The 17,460-nt window shown below is 57.6% G+C and overlaps 1 protein-coding gene across 50 annotated transcripts in view; it reads right to left on the bottom strand.

Moving 5' to 3' along the window:
• The window catches only part of CELF4 (CUGBP Elav-like family member 4), a 299,242-nt gene that overhangs the window by 28,012 nt on the left and 253,770 nt on the right, over positions 1-17,460 (bottom strand). For 16 of the 50 annotated variants that reach the window (XM_082354324.1, XM_082354335.1, XM_082354344.1 and 13 more), the window contains exons 4-7: positions 2,596-2,724; positions 2,102-2,181; positions 1,520-1,663; positions 447-594 (exon numbers count right to left, since the gene is read on the bottom strand). In XM_082354324.1, coding sequence (XP_082210450.1) covers positions 447-594; positions 1,520-1,663; positions 2,102-2,181; positions 2,596-2,724 — 501 coding nt within the window. The remainder of the gene's footprint in view (positions 1-446; positions 595-1,519; positions 1,664-2,101; positions 2,182-2,595; positions 2,725-17,460) is intronic. The other 34 variants (XM_082354346.1, XM_082354345.1, XM_082354372.1 and 31 more) reach the window with 3 other exon arrangements.

Genomic DNA, 17,460 nt, shown 5'->3' with positions numbered 1-17,460 from the left:
GGTTGGGTTAAAGGGAAATGAAAAAATGGGGTTCCTTCTGTGCTTGGGCCAGGGGTCAAACAGGGTCACAGGATGGGCAGGGCTCTTCCCCTCTCAAACCTCAAAGGGAGATGTGTTCATGTCAATTTCTTTCCAGATATCTATACCAGAGATCAACATGAATTGCTTCCTGATATGACTAAACAATTTGAGTGAAATTCTCACCACTCTGAAATCATATCACAGACATCAAGGGGTCCACATCCCATCTTCCCATGGGTCCTCAGGAATTAGAATATTTTTGAGACACATTGCCCAAGGATAAGGCCTGCTTTGGGCCCAGACACCATGTGCTCTTGACACAGGATGGTCCATTGGTAGCCAAAATTGGCCAAACAAAAGGTACCGATGTGGGTCCAGCTGCTTTCCTGCCAGGCCAGGCCCTGTGTTGGTACCTGCCCACTTACCTGAGGTTGGGGTCATGGGTGCGGCCGCCAGGCCATTCATGTTGAGGGCCGCCATCTGCTGCATCTGGGCGGCGGCGAAGGCAGCCATGGGGTTCAGGTAACCACCCTGTGCGACTGACGCCATTAGCGCCGCTTGCTGCTGCATCAGCTGGGGCAGAGGGAGTGCAAACAATATCATGCGCTTCCAGGGGGGGCGACCCTCCCCACCAAAGGGTTCAGCTCCCAGAGGCCAGCCTGCTAGGCACTGAACCCCAGGGAGCTCAGACACATCTCCCGATCCCCACCCCCAGAGAGCCCTGATGCCTTCCCCATACCTGCCCTAGGTCTCAGTGGCTGTTAGAGACCACCCCCCTCCCGCCCCCCAAGAGAAAACTGTGTTCAAAAGTAACAGTAAGGTCCTTGGCACTCTAAAGTTGTAGAAGGTGGGGGAAGGGGACTGCCTCCATGGGCGCCAGTCAGACCTGTCGTTCATGGAGATGTGACATCCAAAGCTCTAGAGACATGTTGGATGAGCCTCTGTAGAACTAAGTTGGCATGGATGTCTGTTCAAAATGGTCCTAACTTGGAGTCTGCAGGGTAGAAGCTACAGGAGAATCACAAATAAAACCTCAGGCACCCCCAAGGTTCTCACAGAGCTGAGTGGGGACTGGGGAGGTTGCTGAAAGTGGCCAAGTTTGGACCCTGCTGAAGAAGTGAGGGGAGCTTGCATTTTTAGAAGCAGAACCCTGGCCTACCTTAGTGCCACCCATGTGGGGCTGCAGGTCTGCAGAGGCAACTGAGGGGAGATGCTGGCAGAGCCCACCCCAGTGTGAAAGAAAGAAGTTGATGGGCCGGGGCCTGAGCTGGGGCCTGAGAGGACTACAGAGGAGGTGTAGGGGAGGAAGGCTTGGGGGCACCTCAAAGGACCCCTGCCAGGAGTAACCAGAAGGCCTGAGGACACCCTTCCATGAGTGGTGGCGGGGGTGGTGTGGTGTCAGCAGGACACTGAACCTCTCTCCCTGTTCCAGTCAGTGCTTCCTAGGATTTGCGAAGAACTGCCCTTCCCGGCCCCGCCCTGCTGTGCCCTCACTTACTGCCTGTGCGTAGGCGCCGTAGGCCCCGAACGGGATGGCCATGGGGTTGAACATGCCCATCTGGCCAGCCATCTGCTGCATTCGCCGCATTGTGCGCTCCTTGTCGGTGTCGGCGAACTTGACCACCAGACTGGATGAGGCTCCCTGCAGCCAGGACTGTGCGTGAGGCCCACCAGCCCTAACCGCCTCGCCTCTGCTCCCTGGCCTGGGCCCACCCAGTCCTCTCCACGGGGTGCTATGGGGGCGGGGTAGGTGGCACGGTGACAAGCACCAACCCTCCGTCCAGGGGTCTGGAGTCTTAACCACCCCCCCCCCCACCTCAGGCTTTTTCTATCTGGGTGACCTTGGGCCACTTCCTTAACATCTCTGGGCCTCAGTGTCCTTGTCTTAGAAATGCGGATATTGGCAGTGCCTGCCGTTCTCATGGGGAGGCTGTGAGCACCGCAAGCGTTTGGCATCCTGTGGCCGAGCACGCGAGGGCTGGCGGGGCCCTGCGGATGCGTGGGGTGGCCGGGATGTCTCTGTCCCTCATTGCCCCGTTCCCTCCCCCGCTCCCAGCTACCCAGGGGCGGCCGCACTCACCGGCATGGTCTGGCTGCCGTGCAAAGCGTTGATGGCGGCTTGCGCCTCGGCGTGGGAGGAGTACTTCACAAAGGCGCACCCTGGGGGGACGGGACAGGCTGAGCCACGGCGCCAGGGCCCAGGGGAAGGTCAGAGAAGCGCGAGGACTGAAAGGCGGGGGCACGGGAGGGGCCGAGGGGAGAGGGCGCCTCCCAGAAGAAAGCAGAGTGAGACACAGAAAGAGTGAGAGAGAACCGACAAACTCAGAGCCACACAAGGAGGCAGAGAAAGACCGGGACCGGCCAGAGTCTTCAAAGGACCCTTAAGTGGCGCCGTCCCCCGCGACTTGGATCGCGGCCTTTCCATCCCCGCGGGCCCAAGCGTCTCGCCCCTTCCAAGCAGCCTTACCCCGCTTGCCCGACGGGGCCAGCCCCAGACGGCTCGGGACTCTGCCGTCAGGAGGGCAGGAGACCCGCAGCCCCGCCCCGCCCACTCCCCGCCCCGCCCCCACGCACCCTTGCTGTTGCCGTCTGGCCCGCGCAGGATGGTACACTCCTCGATGTTCCCGAAGGCCTCAAAGAGGCGGCGCACATCGTCCTCAGACTGCTGCTTGTTGAGCATGCCCACGAAGAGTTTTCTATCTTCTGGAACAAAATTAGGAGATGCTTACCCGGGCCGGGGGCCCGGCTGCGCGGGGTCGGGCCCGGGGGGAGGGCACGGCCGGAGGTGGAAGGGTTACGGAGGGGAAGGGTAGGAGCTGGGTAGGGGGCGGGAAGGGGGCTCACAGCCGGAGGGGGAGGGAAAACAAGGAGAGGGAGGCGGGTGGGGCACCGCTAGAAGGGGAGGAGGGACGCGGGGAGGAAGGACGCGGGGTGAGGGGGTTGGGGGAGAGGAGGGCAAGGCCAGAGGGGGAGGGGAGGTAGGAGGGGTTGGGTCTAAGCGGGGGCAGGATTGCAGCGACTCTGCCCCTTCCTGTCTGGAGAGCAGACCTCACACTGAGGGGCAGGGCCGCTGGTCTGGCCGCTCACCTACCGGCACACAGCACACAGGTCGTGTGGGCAGCCCTACGTTCTCTTCCTCCCTCCTCTTAGACACAAACTATCTTCCTCAGCCACTTTCACCCCCAGATGCCAAAATTAATTTACAACTGGCAAGTCTGCCACAGGACCTTTGCATATGCTGTTCTCTCTGCCTGGAGTGTCCTCCACATCACAAAGTTGAATCCTCTAATGCTAGGTCTCAGTTTAAATATTGCTTTCTCATCAAAGCCCCTCCTTCCACTTCTTTATTCTCTGTCTCAGCCCTTCCCATGGTCCAAAATTCAAAGGACAAGTATTTACTGCTTTGCCTGAGTAGTGGGTTTCGGTCTAGCTCCCCACCCCTCAATCTATGCTCCCTGAGGCAAGAGGCCAGACCTCTGCTGGAGCAGTGGTAGCAGGCACATAGTAGGCCTGCAGGACTGAGCTATGGAATGAATGAATGAATGCCCTATGCCAGTCCCAGGAGCACACCTCCTTTCTGCCTCACATGTTCTTACCTACATCTGGTGCTCCCTCCTCTTGCCCCTTCCTATTCACGCTGTGAAATTCAGCCCTGGGCACTTTGGAGGGCCTGTTTCTGAAGACTGGGCTCCCTCAGCAGCCTCCCCCCACGCTTGTGTTGAGTACCAAATGGTTTGTTGACAACACTCAGATGTGTGCTTAGGGTGACAGGGATCACATTAGGCTGTGTGGATTTGTAGTAGCTTGTGACTGCAAAAAGATTTCCCATCCCACAAGCTCTTACTGCAGTGTGACTTTCACTCCTCCCAGGGACGTGGGGTCTAAGTTCCCTCCCCTTGAATCTGGGTGGGGCTGTGACTGCTCTAACCAATAAAAAATGGCAGAAGTGACAGGAGCTGCCTTCAAAGGCTCGGTCATAAAAAGGATCAGCTTCCACTCTCAGCTCTCTCTTTTGGGGATGGTTGCTCTGTGGAAGCCAGCCACCATGCTGTGAAGAACCCCCAACTAGCTCATACCAGGAGTCCACACGGAAGGGAACCCAGGCCTCCAGCTGACAGCCAGCATCAGCCCCCAGACGTGGAGTGAATGAGTCCTGAGATGATTCCAGGCCCCAGCCTGTGAGTCTTCCAGCTGAGGCCCAGACATCCTGGAGCAGAGACAGTCCCTCCAAGCTGTGCCCTGTCTGAATTCCTGACCCACAGAATCCATGAGCATAATAAATGGTTGTTTTATACCACTCTGTTTGGGGCTAAGTTGTTAGGCAGCCATAGTTGCTGGAACAGGGTCCCCGTGGTGGCAGACACCCTCTAGATGCTTGTTGACTATTCGATAACTGACACGCACAGCCAAGGCTGCAGAAATGCCCACCCCAAAATTGCAAACGGCCATGTGTTCATGGTTTCCACAGAATGCAAGGGCACTCCAGGACCATGTCCTTCTGGATTCAGGGTGGTTGGTACCTCCTGCTCCAGAGCACCCCCGTCACTCACACGGCCAGGAGAGTTCACATAGAGTTGAGGGGCTGACCTGGGGTCTGGAGCAAAGCAGAGGAAACCTCCAGGCCCTGCCCTGCTTCACAGGCCACCCCAGAGTCCTCCTGCTCAGGAAGGCCTGACCACCGCCCTGCTGGTACCCCCAGCCCGGAGCACTCAGCACTGGGCAAGCTCTCAGTGATGAGGTGCCCCTTCCATGCCCACAGGGTATCATTGCCAGTTCCTGTGACCAATGCTGCGTCAGGGCACGCCAGCCTGGACCTCCAACATGGGTGGGCTTCAGCCAAAGCTCTGGGCCCGGAGCCTGCCCTAGCCTGGGCACTCCGCCTGGCGGCTCAGGCGCCGGCAGGGCTGGGCACGGCCCCGTCCCATCTCCAGGCATCCCCAACTCCAAGCTCTGGGCTGGGGGAAGCAGAGACTGGGAGACCAAGAGGAAGGAAGACAGAGGGAGTGGAAGGGGTGAAACTGAGGAGGGACAGGAGGAGATGGGGTTCAGAGCAGAAAGGGAGGGGAAATGGCGGAGACAGAGGAAAAAGAACTAGAAACAAAGAGCAGAGAGAAGAGCCAGGCAGAAGGAGAGGGCAGAGACAGAGGCGAGAGGGCCGAGGGCTTATGTTTAACTCCCAGAAGCACAGCAGCATTTACATGAAGTGAATCGAGTTTTGAAGCCTTCAGTAGAGCCTTGAAATTCTGCTCCCCGGGTCGGCCAGGTGCTCCCCCTCCCCCAGCCCCTTTTAAAGGCTCCAATTAAATGGGATTTCCAGGAAGACAAAGAAGGGAAAACCTGCCCCCTGCTCATCCCTGACCCTCCTGCTCAAACATCTCCTCCCGGGAAGGAACTAGGAACGGAAGAGAAGGCCGGTCCTGCACCGAGCCTGATTTAGATGCTGGAACAGCAGCTCCTGCCTCTCTCCTGACGTCTGAATATATTCCTCTCCTTTCATTATGACAGCTTTCTGATTACATTAAAATTCATCCCCACGTGCCTTTCTAGCCAGCCACTTCCCTTTTGCCAGGGTTTTTTTGTCTGTTTGTTTGTTTGTTTGTTTTTTCTAATTCCTTCTTCCACTCCCTGAAATCACCCCTTACTGCCAATTCTCAGTTCTCCGTTCCAGGCCTGAGCCCTTCCTGATGGAGGACTTTCCCAGTGTGGAGGGGACCAGGCTCCCCCTCTTCCTGCCTGTCCGGACTTCCCCAGGGAAACTACAACTAGCCTTACCTTTCTGGAAGGCTGCCAGAAACCAAATAAACCTGGCTGCAGACTCACTTCTTCTAGGTGATCTGGATTGAGACCCCACCCAACACAAAGGTTTATTTGTTTCTAGGATCCTCTTTATTTCCAGTTGGCTTTGGTACTGGGTGAGTGATTCTAAGGCTTGTCTTTCAGACCAGGCAGTGGAAGGACTCTTGAGTCTGAGGGTGGATGTCCTCCTTCGGCCCAGGCCCACTGGCTCACACCCCAGCTCTGCTGCCTTCCAGCTGCATACCTGTTCGCCCCCTCAGGGTTTTCGGTCTCTAAGATGGGAATAACTCAGCCCTCCTCATGTGGTGGACAATAGGCTCCCAGGAGATGCTGCAGGACAGAGCCTGGCCAGCAGTAATAACAACAGCAATGACCATGACCTGGGGTTCTGTATCCAGGAGGAAGAGGAAATGGAGCTCCCTGCCCTGACTTGAGGGGACAGAGGTCACAGAGAGGGAGAGGCCAGAGGATCCACATCTGGGGGAGGAGGGCTTGAAGTGACAACTTGGACTGGACTCAGGCTGCGGCTGCTCAGCTGAGATGGACAACCTCTCCTTGTGTCCCCACCCCTGTGCCTTCCTTCCCCCCGGCCACTTTCCCAAGGCTCTGTCCCCAAGCTGTGTCAGACGACCAGTGACACCATTTGGCTGGTGTCTTGGATCTTATGCCAACCTAGCGAGAGTCTCAGAGAATGACTCCATTTCCCCAGCCACTTCCCACCCGCTCCATCATGGACACAGACCCCGATTTCCTGGGACAGGCTGAGCAGTCCCTGCCCCCGGCCCTCCTGCCTGAGTGACGCAGGGTCCCTGGCTGATGGTGGGGCTGTGATGCTCTCACTCCCCGCCGTGAACCCTCAGCCTGAGCCCGTTTGAGGGCTGTGGGGCTGTCGCTACTCCTCTGAGGAGATGTTCAGGCAGGTATTGCTGGGACTGGGCCACGCAGGCCACCTTGATGGGAGGTGAAGCCAGGACAGACCTCAGGGCCAGGGGGAAAATGTGCTGAAGACGTCCCTGAGTGGGAGGTCGCTGAGACAGCATGGGAGCAGTCTCCCTCAGAGGTGCAGGAGGCTGGTCTGCAGCCCAGTATCTGCCTCTTGACAGAGCCCAGCTTAGGGCAGGCAGGCGGCTCCATTAAGCTCAACTTCTGACTTCCTGGGCTGAGCCCAGTGGCTGGCACAGGAAAGCTTTGGCTGTCACGGGCTCTGCCAGTGACCTGCTGGGTGATGGGCAAATACCCCAAATCTCCCCTGCCTTTGGGTTTTCACATGGGCTTCTCCTGGTCCAGGGGCCGATCAAGGGGCTCATGCTCCCACAGTCATTCAACAACTGTTTGCTGAGCAACCTCTCTGTGCCAGACACTGTTCCATGCCCTGCTTCTACAGCAGGAAACAAGAGAGGTGAGTCAGCTCACTGGAGCTGACTTCCGGATGGGGACAGAGGCCGTCCACAATAAACAAGATCCAGAACAAGACAAAGGCCAGCAGGGCTGCGACAGAGTGGCCCCCAGAGCTGGTGTGCCCTCCCCAGCAGTAACAAGGCCGCAGAATGGCAGAGCTGGGCTGGACCCTGGAAAACACTAAGGCTCCCACCTTTTTTAGACGAGGAGGTCGGGGCAGCTGGGGCCGGGACTAAACCCGGGTTCCTGGAGTCTCTTGAATTCCTAATCCTGACCCCCTTGCTGCTGCCTTCCTGCTCTTTTAAGCTATGAGTACCTGTGTCTGCAGGGGTGAGGGAGCACCTGGGGTTCCAGGAGGCAGGGGTGTGACACCCCAGAAGGTTGACACTAGTCCCGGCCCTTCCTGAACCAGAGCGGGCAACTCATCTCTCTGTGCCCAGATGTCCTGCTCTCACTGCGGGGGGAGTGGGCACAGTTTATCTTCCTCCCCCTCCCCAGGAGCTGTGGGCAGGGGGAAGCCAATAAAATAACGGATGGGAAAAGTATCAAGTTCTGTCAGGTGCACGTGTTTACAACCACCTGAGGAGGGAATGGACCAGAGCCCCTGGCATCCCACCTCTGATCACTCCTTCAGCAAGCATTGACTGAGCACTTACTGTGTGCCTGGGACTTGGCTGATCAGAGAGTCTGAGGTGAGTCTTGGGGGCCCTTCTGGTTTTCCTCTTTGGGCAAGTGTGTGTGTGGGGGGGGATGCTTGGCTCTCAGATCCCTGGAGAATCCAGTCTTTGGCCCCAGAGCCTCTGCCACGGAGCCCCCATGAGAGAGGACAGCCAGGCAATAGCTCTGGACTGCAGGTCTGTAGGGGCCAGTTGGGGAAGGGGGCAGTGGCGACACCCTGAAGGCTTCCAGGTGGAGGTGGCCTGGCGTCAGGGTCAGGGGCTCCAGACCCACAACAGGATTTGAGCAAAGGCTGAGAGATGGGAGGGCCCTTTTTGGCTGTTCTTTTCACTTGCTCCCAAGTGGTCCCTGCCTGGGAGTTCAGGGGGAGCTGGACTTTGCTTTCCCAACTCCCTCTTGCCTGCCGTACCCCCCACCAACACACACACATCTCCCAGTCCTCTGACCTAGGGAGTATTCTTCATTTTCCCAGAACCTCAATCTAATTCTGAGTTTCCGTTTCCCAGCCTATTAGCATTGGGGGACACCTCCGGGAAGATTCAAGTGCAGATGAAAAGGCAGAGGAGTCTGGTTGCCAGAATCTCATGCTTCCTCCAGCCCCTCCAGGTGGGAGACAAACTCCTCTCTCTCGTTCACTTAGAATGTCTGGGCAGAACGGGGCTCTGGCTGGAAGGATTTGCATTTTAAAAGGAGAGTCCAGAAAAGAGAGAAGCAAGACACTGACAGCAAGTTGAGGACAGGCCCCTCTTGGGGTATATCAGGGTGGTGCCTCGGGGCCCCCAGACGTGTGTGCGGGGAGCATCCTGCTGGCTGGGCAGGATGAGTGGGCCCCCGCGGGGGGAGGAGGTGGGTGGCAGCAGCACCACTTGACTTGCCAAAAGCCAGCACCCTGGCGCTAATGCTCAAATTCCGGTTTAATTTTCAAAATTTGATTCACTCATTACCATAGGCATTAAACAATATTTCCTGGTTAAGGATAGATGGCTGCTGGGGCGCCGTGGACGAGTGTTCAGATGGCTAATGCCTTTATGGCCGCAATAGACTTTTACTGTTCTCTTCCCTCCAGCTGCCGAGGGAGGGTTTGTGGGGGGACCTGAGCTGGGGTGAACCGGGGGGGGCCAGGGGCCTGGGTAGGGAATAAATGGTTTTGGGTTCTGTGGCTGGTGGGGCGGGCAGAGGGGTTGCTAGGAGATCAGGAGGGCCTGGCTGGGAGGGGGGTGTAGGGCCAGACCTGTAGGAGACACTCTCACAGGGCCCTGGAGGCCCAAGGGCAGCAGTTTGGGGAGTGAGAAGAAACTTCCAGACACTCACAGTGACTGAGCCAGAGGACTCTCTCCTGCTCTTGAGCCTTTGGCCCTGGGGGTGGGCAGGGCAGGGCCAGAACCCAGAGTCCCGGGTACCCATGTACCTGCCCCTCAGCTGCTGGCAGAGGCCATGCCAGACCCTCAGCATCTCTTAGCCTCTTTACTGTGGGACCAGGGGACTTGCGGGACCGCCTTCTGTTTCCCAGGACCATCTGCTCTCCCTGGGGAGTGATTTCATGCCCGAAGGGCCACAGGCGGTGAGTCTTAGGGGGAAAAACCTGTTCCTTCTCCCTAACTTCACCCATAGATGAGGAAGGACCTTGAATCGAAGGCACACAGACTTGACAGGAGGGGCGGGGCCGGGGCGTCTTGCAGAGAGTAACTGAGGCTCTTTGTCAAATCCTGGTTGACTGGGTCCCCTTAGGCAAGTCACATACCCTCCCTGGGCCTCCAGTTCCTCATCTGTAAAAGGGGAGAATAATCACACCCACCTCATAGGGCTGCTGGGAGATGAAATTAGTTAAGGTACCTGAGGATTTTAGCCCAGAGCCTGGCACAGAGTAAAATGCTCAGTAAATGCAGCTCTGTGCCAGCTACAGCCAGGACTACTGCTCATCCGCAGCAGCGGCAGCTGGTGGGATGGGGACGCCCACCCCGTCCCTGGGGTGTGGAGAGGACCCCAGGGACACTGAGCGGTCACCTGCCAGGGGTCAGCCTGAGAAGCGGGCTTCCCTTTGCCTCGCCTGACCGAATGGCAGCATCTGGGGGCCCCTGAGACGCTCCGCAGCATCCTCCACGTGGTCTGCCTGGATTCGTCCACAACAGGAGACATTTCCCCCGACGTTACACTGAGGCCCCTCTGTGCCCTTTCCATGGATTCTCCGTGTCCTGACCCGTCAAGCACCCTGGCTCCTAAGGGACACGTAGGTGTCAAACTGATTGTCTGAACTGCAATCTGTGCCATTTTCTAGGTTGCTGAGCCCCCACCCTGAGTCCAGGGGCCTCCTCTTCCCCCTCCTGGCCGGCCCTGAGGTGGGCAGCACGCAGTCCCACACCTGCCTTTCAAACGGGGGAGCAGTGGGTAGGGCTGGGGGTCTGCACCCCCTCTTCTCCTGCCTGGGGACCCACAACTGCCTGCTCTCCTGCTGGTGCGGGAGTTTCCAGCCTCGCCATCCACAACAAGGTTAAGGGCCTGGATTGGGGTCCCTCTGCAGCCATGTGACCGTGTCACTGCCCTCCTGAGACGGGCCAGGCCTGGGAGAGCTCTCCATGTGAAGTGAGCCAGTAAGGAGCCAAGCGATGCCCCCCTTTGTCCCCACAACTCACACTGTGCCAGAGCCAGGGCCGGGGGTGCAGCTGGGCGGGAGCCGCCTCCCAAGGATAAAAGCCTTCCTGCCTGGGAAGAAGGCTGAAGGAGACATCAAACCAGATTAAAGGCTGCTGGAGATGGGGCGGTGAGAAGGGCCGAGATGGGGCTCCCGCTCCACTGGGGATGCAAATGAGGACCCTCAGCCGCTCCAGCCCCCGGGGCAGGCCGTGCCAGGCCTTGATCTGCCGAGCTCCCTCCAGATGGTCTCTGTTTGATGTCGGGGTGGGAGGATGCAGGGCACATCCGGTCTCCCCCACTCGCATTCCTTCAGCCAGCTCTGCCTTCCAAATGCTTCGGGGTAGGGCGCAGGCCGTGAGAGTCCCTTCCTCACTGTCTCCCGCCATCCACCCAGGCCCCTGCTGGCTGCTCTCCACGGGGCAGCCGCAGGAGTCAGCTACAACCCAGGGCATATCCTGTCTATCTCCTGCTCAGACCCCGCAGGTGCTCCCATCTCACCGAGCACAAGCCTTGTGAGGGGCTGCACAGGCAGCCCACACTCTGACTCCCCCGATCCCTCCATCCCTCTGCTCAGAAACGTAGGTCTTGTGAAGTCTCAGGAATACCCCATGCACGGCCTGCCCCAGGGCAGGGCACTGCACTCGCACTGCAGTTCCTCCTCTTGTCTCCAAGATCATGTCCTTGGCATCTGCAGGACACTGAACTCCAGGAATCCTCAGAAACTGGGAGGTGAGTGTCTCCTGGAGATGAGTGGGCAGCGGCCACGCTGCAGGCACAGAGCCTGCCGTGATGAGCTCTGGGGATGTGGGGTGTCTAGAAGCCTCGAGCCAGGCCCTAGGGGCTGCACATGCAGGGTTTGCCAGGTGGAAAAGGCACGGGGCAGGCATCCCAGGTCAGGGAGCGCGGCATGTGCAAAGGCAGGGAGTGTGACAGGCACGTGGGACCAGGAGTCACAGTGACACACACACCCCTCCCTCCTTCCTCTTCCCCACCCACCACATTCTCAACAATTCCCTCAAGGTCCAAGCCTGCACCCTCACTGCTGACCACCGGAAGCCTAGCCTGGGACTCAGACCCTGCATGCAGGCTCCTCCTCGCCTGTGTCCATACTCACTGCCCACCATGTCCTCTCTTGGCTCAGACTGGCTCCTAAGTCATAGCACCCAGGGATTCTTCTGTGGTCCAACTGGACTCCCAGGCCCACCCCCCTCAGTGTCACCCCAGTGTCTTCTTCATGACAAGAGCCAGTGGACCGGGCTCCCACATCACAGAGCCTCTGCTGCCCCCAGACAGCACTGGTCAGACTGGCTCCCTCCCCAGGGCTCTGTGGTGCCCTGCCCGAGGGAGACCACAGCTCTGACCACACCTACTCCTGCATGAGGCGGTTATAACCGCCACAATACTAATAATCGGAATGGTTCTCATTTATCAAATATTTACCATGACGCCAGCACTGAAATAAGCCCTTTGCAAGCATAACCGATATTTTATTCTTTCCACCGTACAGATGAGGAAACTGAGGCTCAGAGAAGTTAAATATCTTTCCCAAGAATACATAGCCAGTCGCTGGGGAAGCCAGGACTCAGACCCAGGGGGTGTGAATGGAGCTGAGCTCTCAGGTCACCCTCCTTCCTGGTAGAAGACAGTGCTACCTGGAGATCTCTCTCTCTCTTCACTCTCCACGCCTCCGTGTCTGCACAGACAGCTGGCAAAGGCCTAATAACCCCATTGCTCTGCGTGGGCCAGGGCTTCTGTTCAGAGCCCGGAAGAGGGTCCTGGCGGGGCCCTGCTTAGCTCAGATGGAGCAGGCTGCCGTGATTCCTGACTGCCCGATGACCCGCAGACATGCCTCACCGCCCCTCCTCAGTTTCACTCGCCCCTCTGCCCAGAGCACGGCTGTCTTGAAGTCTCCTGGGTGACCAAAGATGTTAAGCTCTGTCCTGATGAGTCCCCAGGCCTTCCTCTGCCTGGGATCTAGGCTGCAAGGTCCTCTCCCCTCAGCACACAGAGAATCGGACCTGCTGGCAGAATCCCCTCCACTCGCGGTCCACACCGCTCCAGACCCTGGTACCTGCCCAGGGCAGAGGTGTGGCGCTGTGCCCTCGGGGGCTGGCAGCATGACCGGGGAGGCCGAGCCAGAAGACTGCCACCACCCCGGGGCGCCACGAATGGCCCCTGCACCCTCTTCTCTTGTGCTTTTCGAGTTGATGGGCAGGCGTGGGAGCCCTGAGTTAGGTAAGAGCTAAGCCCTGGAGGCGCAGCATGGGTGAGGGGTCCGGAGGCCATACCCACATCCCTCGCTACCTCCTTCTCTGGCCTTCAGCCCATGACCCTCGTGCCTGTGAGTCTGCGCCAGGCCTCCCAGAAGGAGCTTGGGGCACGCGGCGGCACTAAGTAGAAGTCACCTTTCACTGGGGCTGCGGCACGTGGCCGGCTCTCCAGGTAACTGATTATACGTTAGATCTGCTACCTTATCCTTCCCAGGCGCGTGGCGCACGACAGACGGCCCCGCGTTCTATGGGGACTTCTGCAGCCCAACCCTGTTGTCTAATGGGGTTTCCGCTGGCGTCTGGCGCAGTCTCCAGCATTTCACCCATCACAGGATAATTTATAGCATAATGGGGCATTTTTTCCTTTATATCATGAGGGAGCATAAATTATGGCCAGTTTGTCCTCAGCTCTCAAGGAGACAGACAAAGATGGGCTTTATTCCAGCAAAGGGAGAAGGTTTCTGCAGGGGGTGGGTAAGGGCAGGGTGGTCCACAAGGCAGCAGGGGCAAGAAGAGGAGAGACCAAGGAACGCCTTAAGAACATCTCATTGACGGGGTGAGAATCTAGTTGAGGCGGCCACAGATACCGAGGAAGAAGTAACAGTATGCACTTGGAGTGCTTGTCGCTATTAACCGTGGAGGGGGCTCTTGTTAGCTGAGCCGTAGAGCTGCACAGTTGTCCGCCGCCTGCAGATGACCCGGCCATAGACCAACTTCTAACCCTAGCCACGGGCTGACCCTTACCTTGGCCGCAGATCTTCCCACAGCCTCACAAAGAGAGTGGTGTTCATGGGTCCACCCCCTTCCTCCCCACCCCCTGCCACTGCCAGAGACAGAATGCAGTGCCCGGCGAACCTCCTGCCCCTCTGACCCATGGCTCATTTTTAACACTGAGGGTGGGGCTTAGCTTCTTGTGGGACGAGAGAGGAGAGGGACACCCCAGCTTCTAATGGCCTGCCCGCTGTCCTCCTGGGGAGGCGCACGCAGCTCAGGGTCAAACTGACTAGTCTAACACAGCAGGAGTCACACCTGAACCAGAGGCTGCAACTGTGACAAGGACTTCTGGTGGCCCTGGGTGGGGATGGAGTCTTCAGAGGTCACCTGGCCAGCCTCCTCCAGTATGACCCACGGTGAGGATGATGCTTTCTGAACACCCTGGCAGAAGTCTCCCTGGCCCCCATGGAGGCAGCCCAGAAGAATATCTCCTCTTTTGCACCCTGGAGAGCTCAACCCTGCCCAGAGCCCAAGTCCTGCCCCTAGAGCACCAAAGTCTGCTCCTTCCTCCTCAAGACACACTTCTGAGAATAACAGCAGGAGTCTTGGATCTTGTAAGATGGTGGTTCTCACCCCTGGATGCTATGAAATTCACCTGGGGCCTTTCAAAATACAGGTGTGCCCAGCTAGCCCCTGAGATATGGATTGGTCCAGGCCTCTATGTTTTTGGTTTTCGTTTGTTTCAAAAGCTACTCAGGTGATACCAACACACAGCCAGGGCCAAGAAGGGCTGGGATGGGTCTTTTCCAGGCTGCTCCTGGCCATCTCTCCTTGGGCACCCCATCTCTGCCCTCGGCTTGCCTGCAGAAGCTCAGCCCTTTAGACTGCAGGATTCTGTGTGTGTTGGTGCTGGTGGAGGGTAGCACCCACCTTCTCTGCCCTGACACCTGAGCCTGGGCATCCCCCCATCCCTCACGGGGTTGTCCTGGAAAGACACTGTACTAATCTGGGGGGGGTAGACTGAGGGGGGATTATCTAGGTCAGCATGAAGCCCACCCCTCTAATGGCTTAGCAGGCCTCCCCTTCTTCTTCTTCTCTCCTCTCTCATGCCCCTCTCCCCTCCATCCATCAGGCCAGGCCAGCTGTGAGAGGAGTGTCCCTGGCTCTTCTTTCATCAGCCCTCCAGTTTCCTTCCCATCCATCTTTGTTCCAGCCACCCTAGCCCTCCTGGAGTCACCCCTGACCCCCCCCCCCCACCCCGTCCCCTTGGAACTAGATGGTCCAGGTTTAAGTACACGAATACTCACTGTATTAACTCATGACTGATAATGGACTACAGATAGACACAGAGATGGACGGATGGCAGACATTATTAATAGATGCTAGATATCCAGATTAAATGTTGGATGACAGATACACAGGTGAGAGAAAAATGATTGCAGAAAGCAGATAGCTTTATGATCGGTGGTACATGAATAGTGATAGGTAAATATGGATAGATGGATGGATGGATGGTCAAGATGTTTCTGAGGACTTCAGATAATGGGCTCGAAATGTAAAAGGTGAGAAAACTAGTCACGGCCACCCACACCTGTGGGGGTATCTGCTCTCAGGAACAAGGAACCCTGTTCTGCTCAAGACCTGTCTTAAAGCAACTTCTCTTTCAGCTCAGGCCCCTGAACATCCACTTGTCTGATGGGTTTGAGGTTAACATAGGTTGCAGTGGGGCTGGTTTCCTGGGGACACCTGAAGCTTCTGTTTGATGTTTTGCCTCCTGAGCCCCCGCGATACCTAAGGAGGACCTCCCTTCCTGTCTGTCTCCCCTCTAGATGCACGCTCCTCAAAGCCCAAGGCCATGCCCTCCGATCCCACAGAGCAGGTTGGTTTTTGGAGTCGGGTAGGCTGGATTGGCCCCTGCAGTTAGATGGCAGGTGTCAGCCCATATGGTACATGCAGAGATTCATCCATTCACTCCCTCCGTTGGGACCCGTGCCCTCAGAGAGGACAATGAGGGCTGACTCATCTGAAGCACTCGCCACGAGCCAAGCACTGCTCCGAGTGCTTTAATTTTATGAGGTGGGTACCACTGTCACCCCCACTTTACAGATGAGGAAATTGAGGCACAGAGAGGTTTGGTAACTTTCTGGACGTCCCAGAGCTAAAAACTGCAGGGCCCAGATTTGAACCCAGGTGGTCTGGCTCCCGAGCTTTCATCCACCACGCAGAAGGCCCCCCTCCCCCAACCAGATGGTTGCGAGGCTCTGGTGAGCTCAGGAGAGCATGTGGCTCTGGGAACTGGAAAGGGCTGCACGATTTGCAAGATGTCATTATTCCTAATGACTAATGAGATTGTGAGGGGAGTGTCAGTTTCCTCTAGAGAACAAATTATTTAGAAGGGTGGCAGCATATTAACTATTGGTGCGTGGCTGGCAATGCAAACTACAGAGGACCCTGCTCTTGTCACTCAGAGTGGCCCTCCAAGGCCTTCAGGTTGGCAGTACTTGGTGACCATGAAGTTCAGTTTGCAGGAAGGCAGAAAGCCAGCTGTGGGGCAGCCCTGGACCCCTTCAATTATCCTCGAGTCAGTCACGCAGTCAGTCAACAAACTGTGTGCAAGGTATATACTACTGGGAGATGTAAGGAGTAGATCTGATCCTTGGGCAAAAGTGTTTCCAAATTGGGGCTGGAATGGCCTAGCTATGGAAGGCAGAGCAGGATGGGGCTGATGGGGGGGGGAGTTACATTGCAGAGCATGAAGACTTTGCCGGGGTGGACCATCATGACCATTGAGACCACGGGCACTGAGGACAGGCTGTCTGCCTCCCTTTTCTGGGAAGAGATGGGCAGGAAGGGCTGGGGATAAGGAAGGAAACCCGGGATGGGAGCACAGAGGAGAGAATGCAAAGACTTTTACTCAACTCCAGTGCCTGTTTGCTGGAGAACTGTGTTTGGAAAAGCCACACTACCCTCCCACCAGCAGGTCTGGAAGGTGTGTGGCCGGAAGTGACAGTGCTGTGGGCCCACTATGCCTGGAGCAGGCATGTCCGGAAGTGGAGGAGGGTGAAGACCCCGGCTCGTTGGCTGGGGCACCTCCCCCCGCCCCGCCCCCAGTCCTCCTCAGTCCGCCACAGCCAGACTCTTCCGCAAGGGCTGGCGCTGGCTGGGCACTTCCAGCATTCTGTCCACTTCTCCCTGCCATGCTGCAATACAACATGGTCGTATCCCCACCTGACAGATCAGTCAGCTGAGGCTCAGAGAAGCTCAGGAACAGGCTCAAGCTCACTGGGGCAGTGTGTGGCATAGGTGGGACCAGAGCCATGTGTCTCTGCCAGCTCTGGCGCACACGATAGAAAATGACTCCCACGTGTCTACCCCAGGGCCTGGAACTCTGTCCTTTGGGCTCTATGCCTTTGGACTCAGCATTGCCCTCTTCCGGGAGGTCTTTGAAATGTGGTGGCTTATGTCACCTCAACAGGACTGATTTTGCTAGAAAATGTCCCCTATGATCAAAGGGACCAGATAAGCATTTAGGCCTGAGAGTGGAAAATTCGATGCAGGGAAGGCAGCATGAAGGGATAGGGCTGGGCAAGGATCAGAGGGGTCGGGGGAGGGGGTGGCTGGTGGCTGGGAGAAGGGCGACGACGGTGCTGAGCTGGGGCGGCCACAGAGGGTGGGCAGGGCGGGAGGGGAGGGAAGGGGCTCTGTAATGTAACAGGACATGCAGTGGGGCCGGGGACGGGTGTGTATGGGCAGTGGGAAGTGTCCCATTTGCTACAGCAGCCCCAGCTAGGGGCCCCCCACCCCCCAACCCTTAGGGCTTAGGGTGAGAAAGAGGAGGCTGAAGAGGCTGATGAGAGAGGAACAGGAGAAGGAGAAGGAAGGGATGACAAGGACTCAGCCTAGGTGCCCCCTTAGTGGCCGCTGGGAGTGATCCCTGCCAGCCCCGTGCCCC

The sequence above is a fragment of the Balaenoptera borealis genome (assembly GCF_965194805.1).
Source record: "Balaenoptera borealis genome assembly, chromosome: 14".
Classification (NCBI taxonomy): domain Eukaryota; kingdom Metazoa; phylum Chordata; class Mammalia; order Artiodactyla; family Balaenopteridae; genus Balaenoptera; species Balaenoptera borealis.
This window is presented reverse-complemented; position numbering and strand designations above follow the sequence as displayed.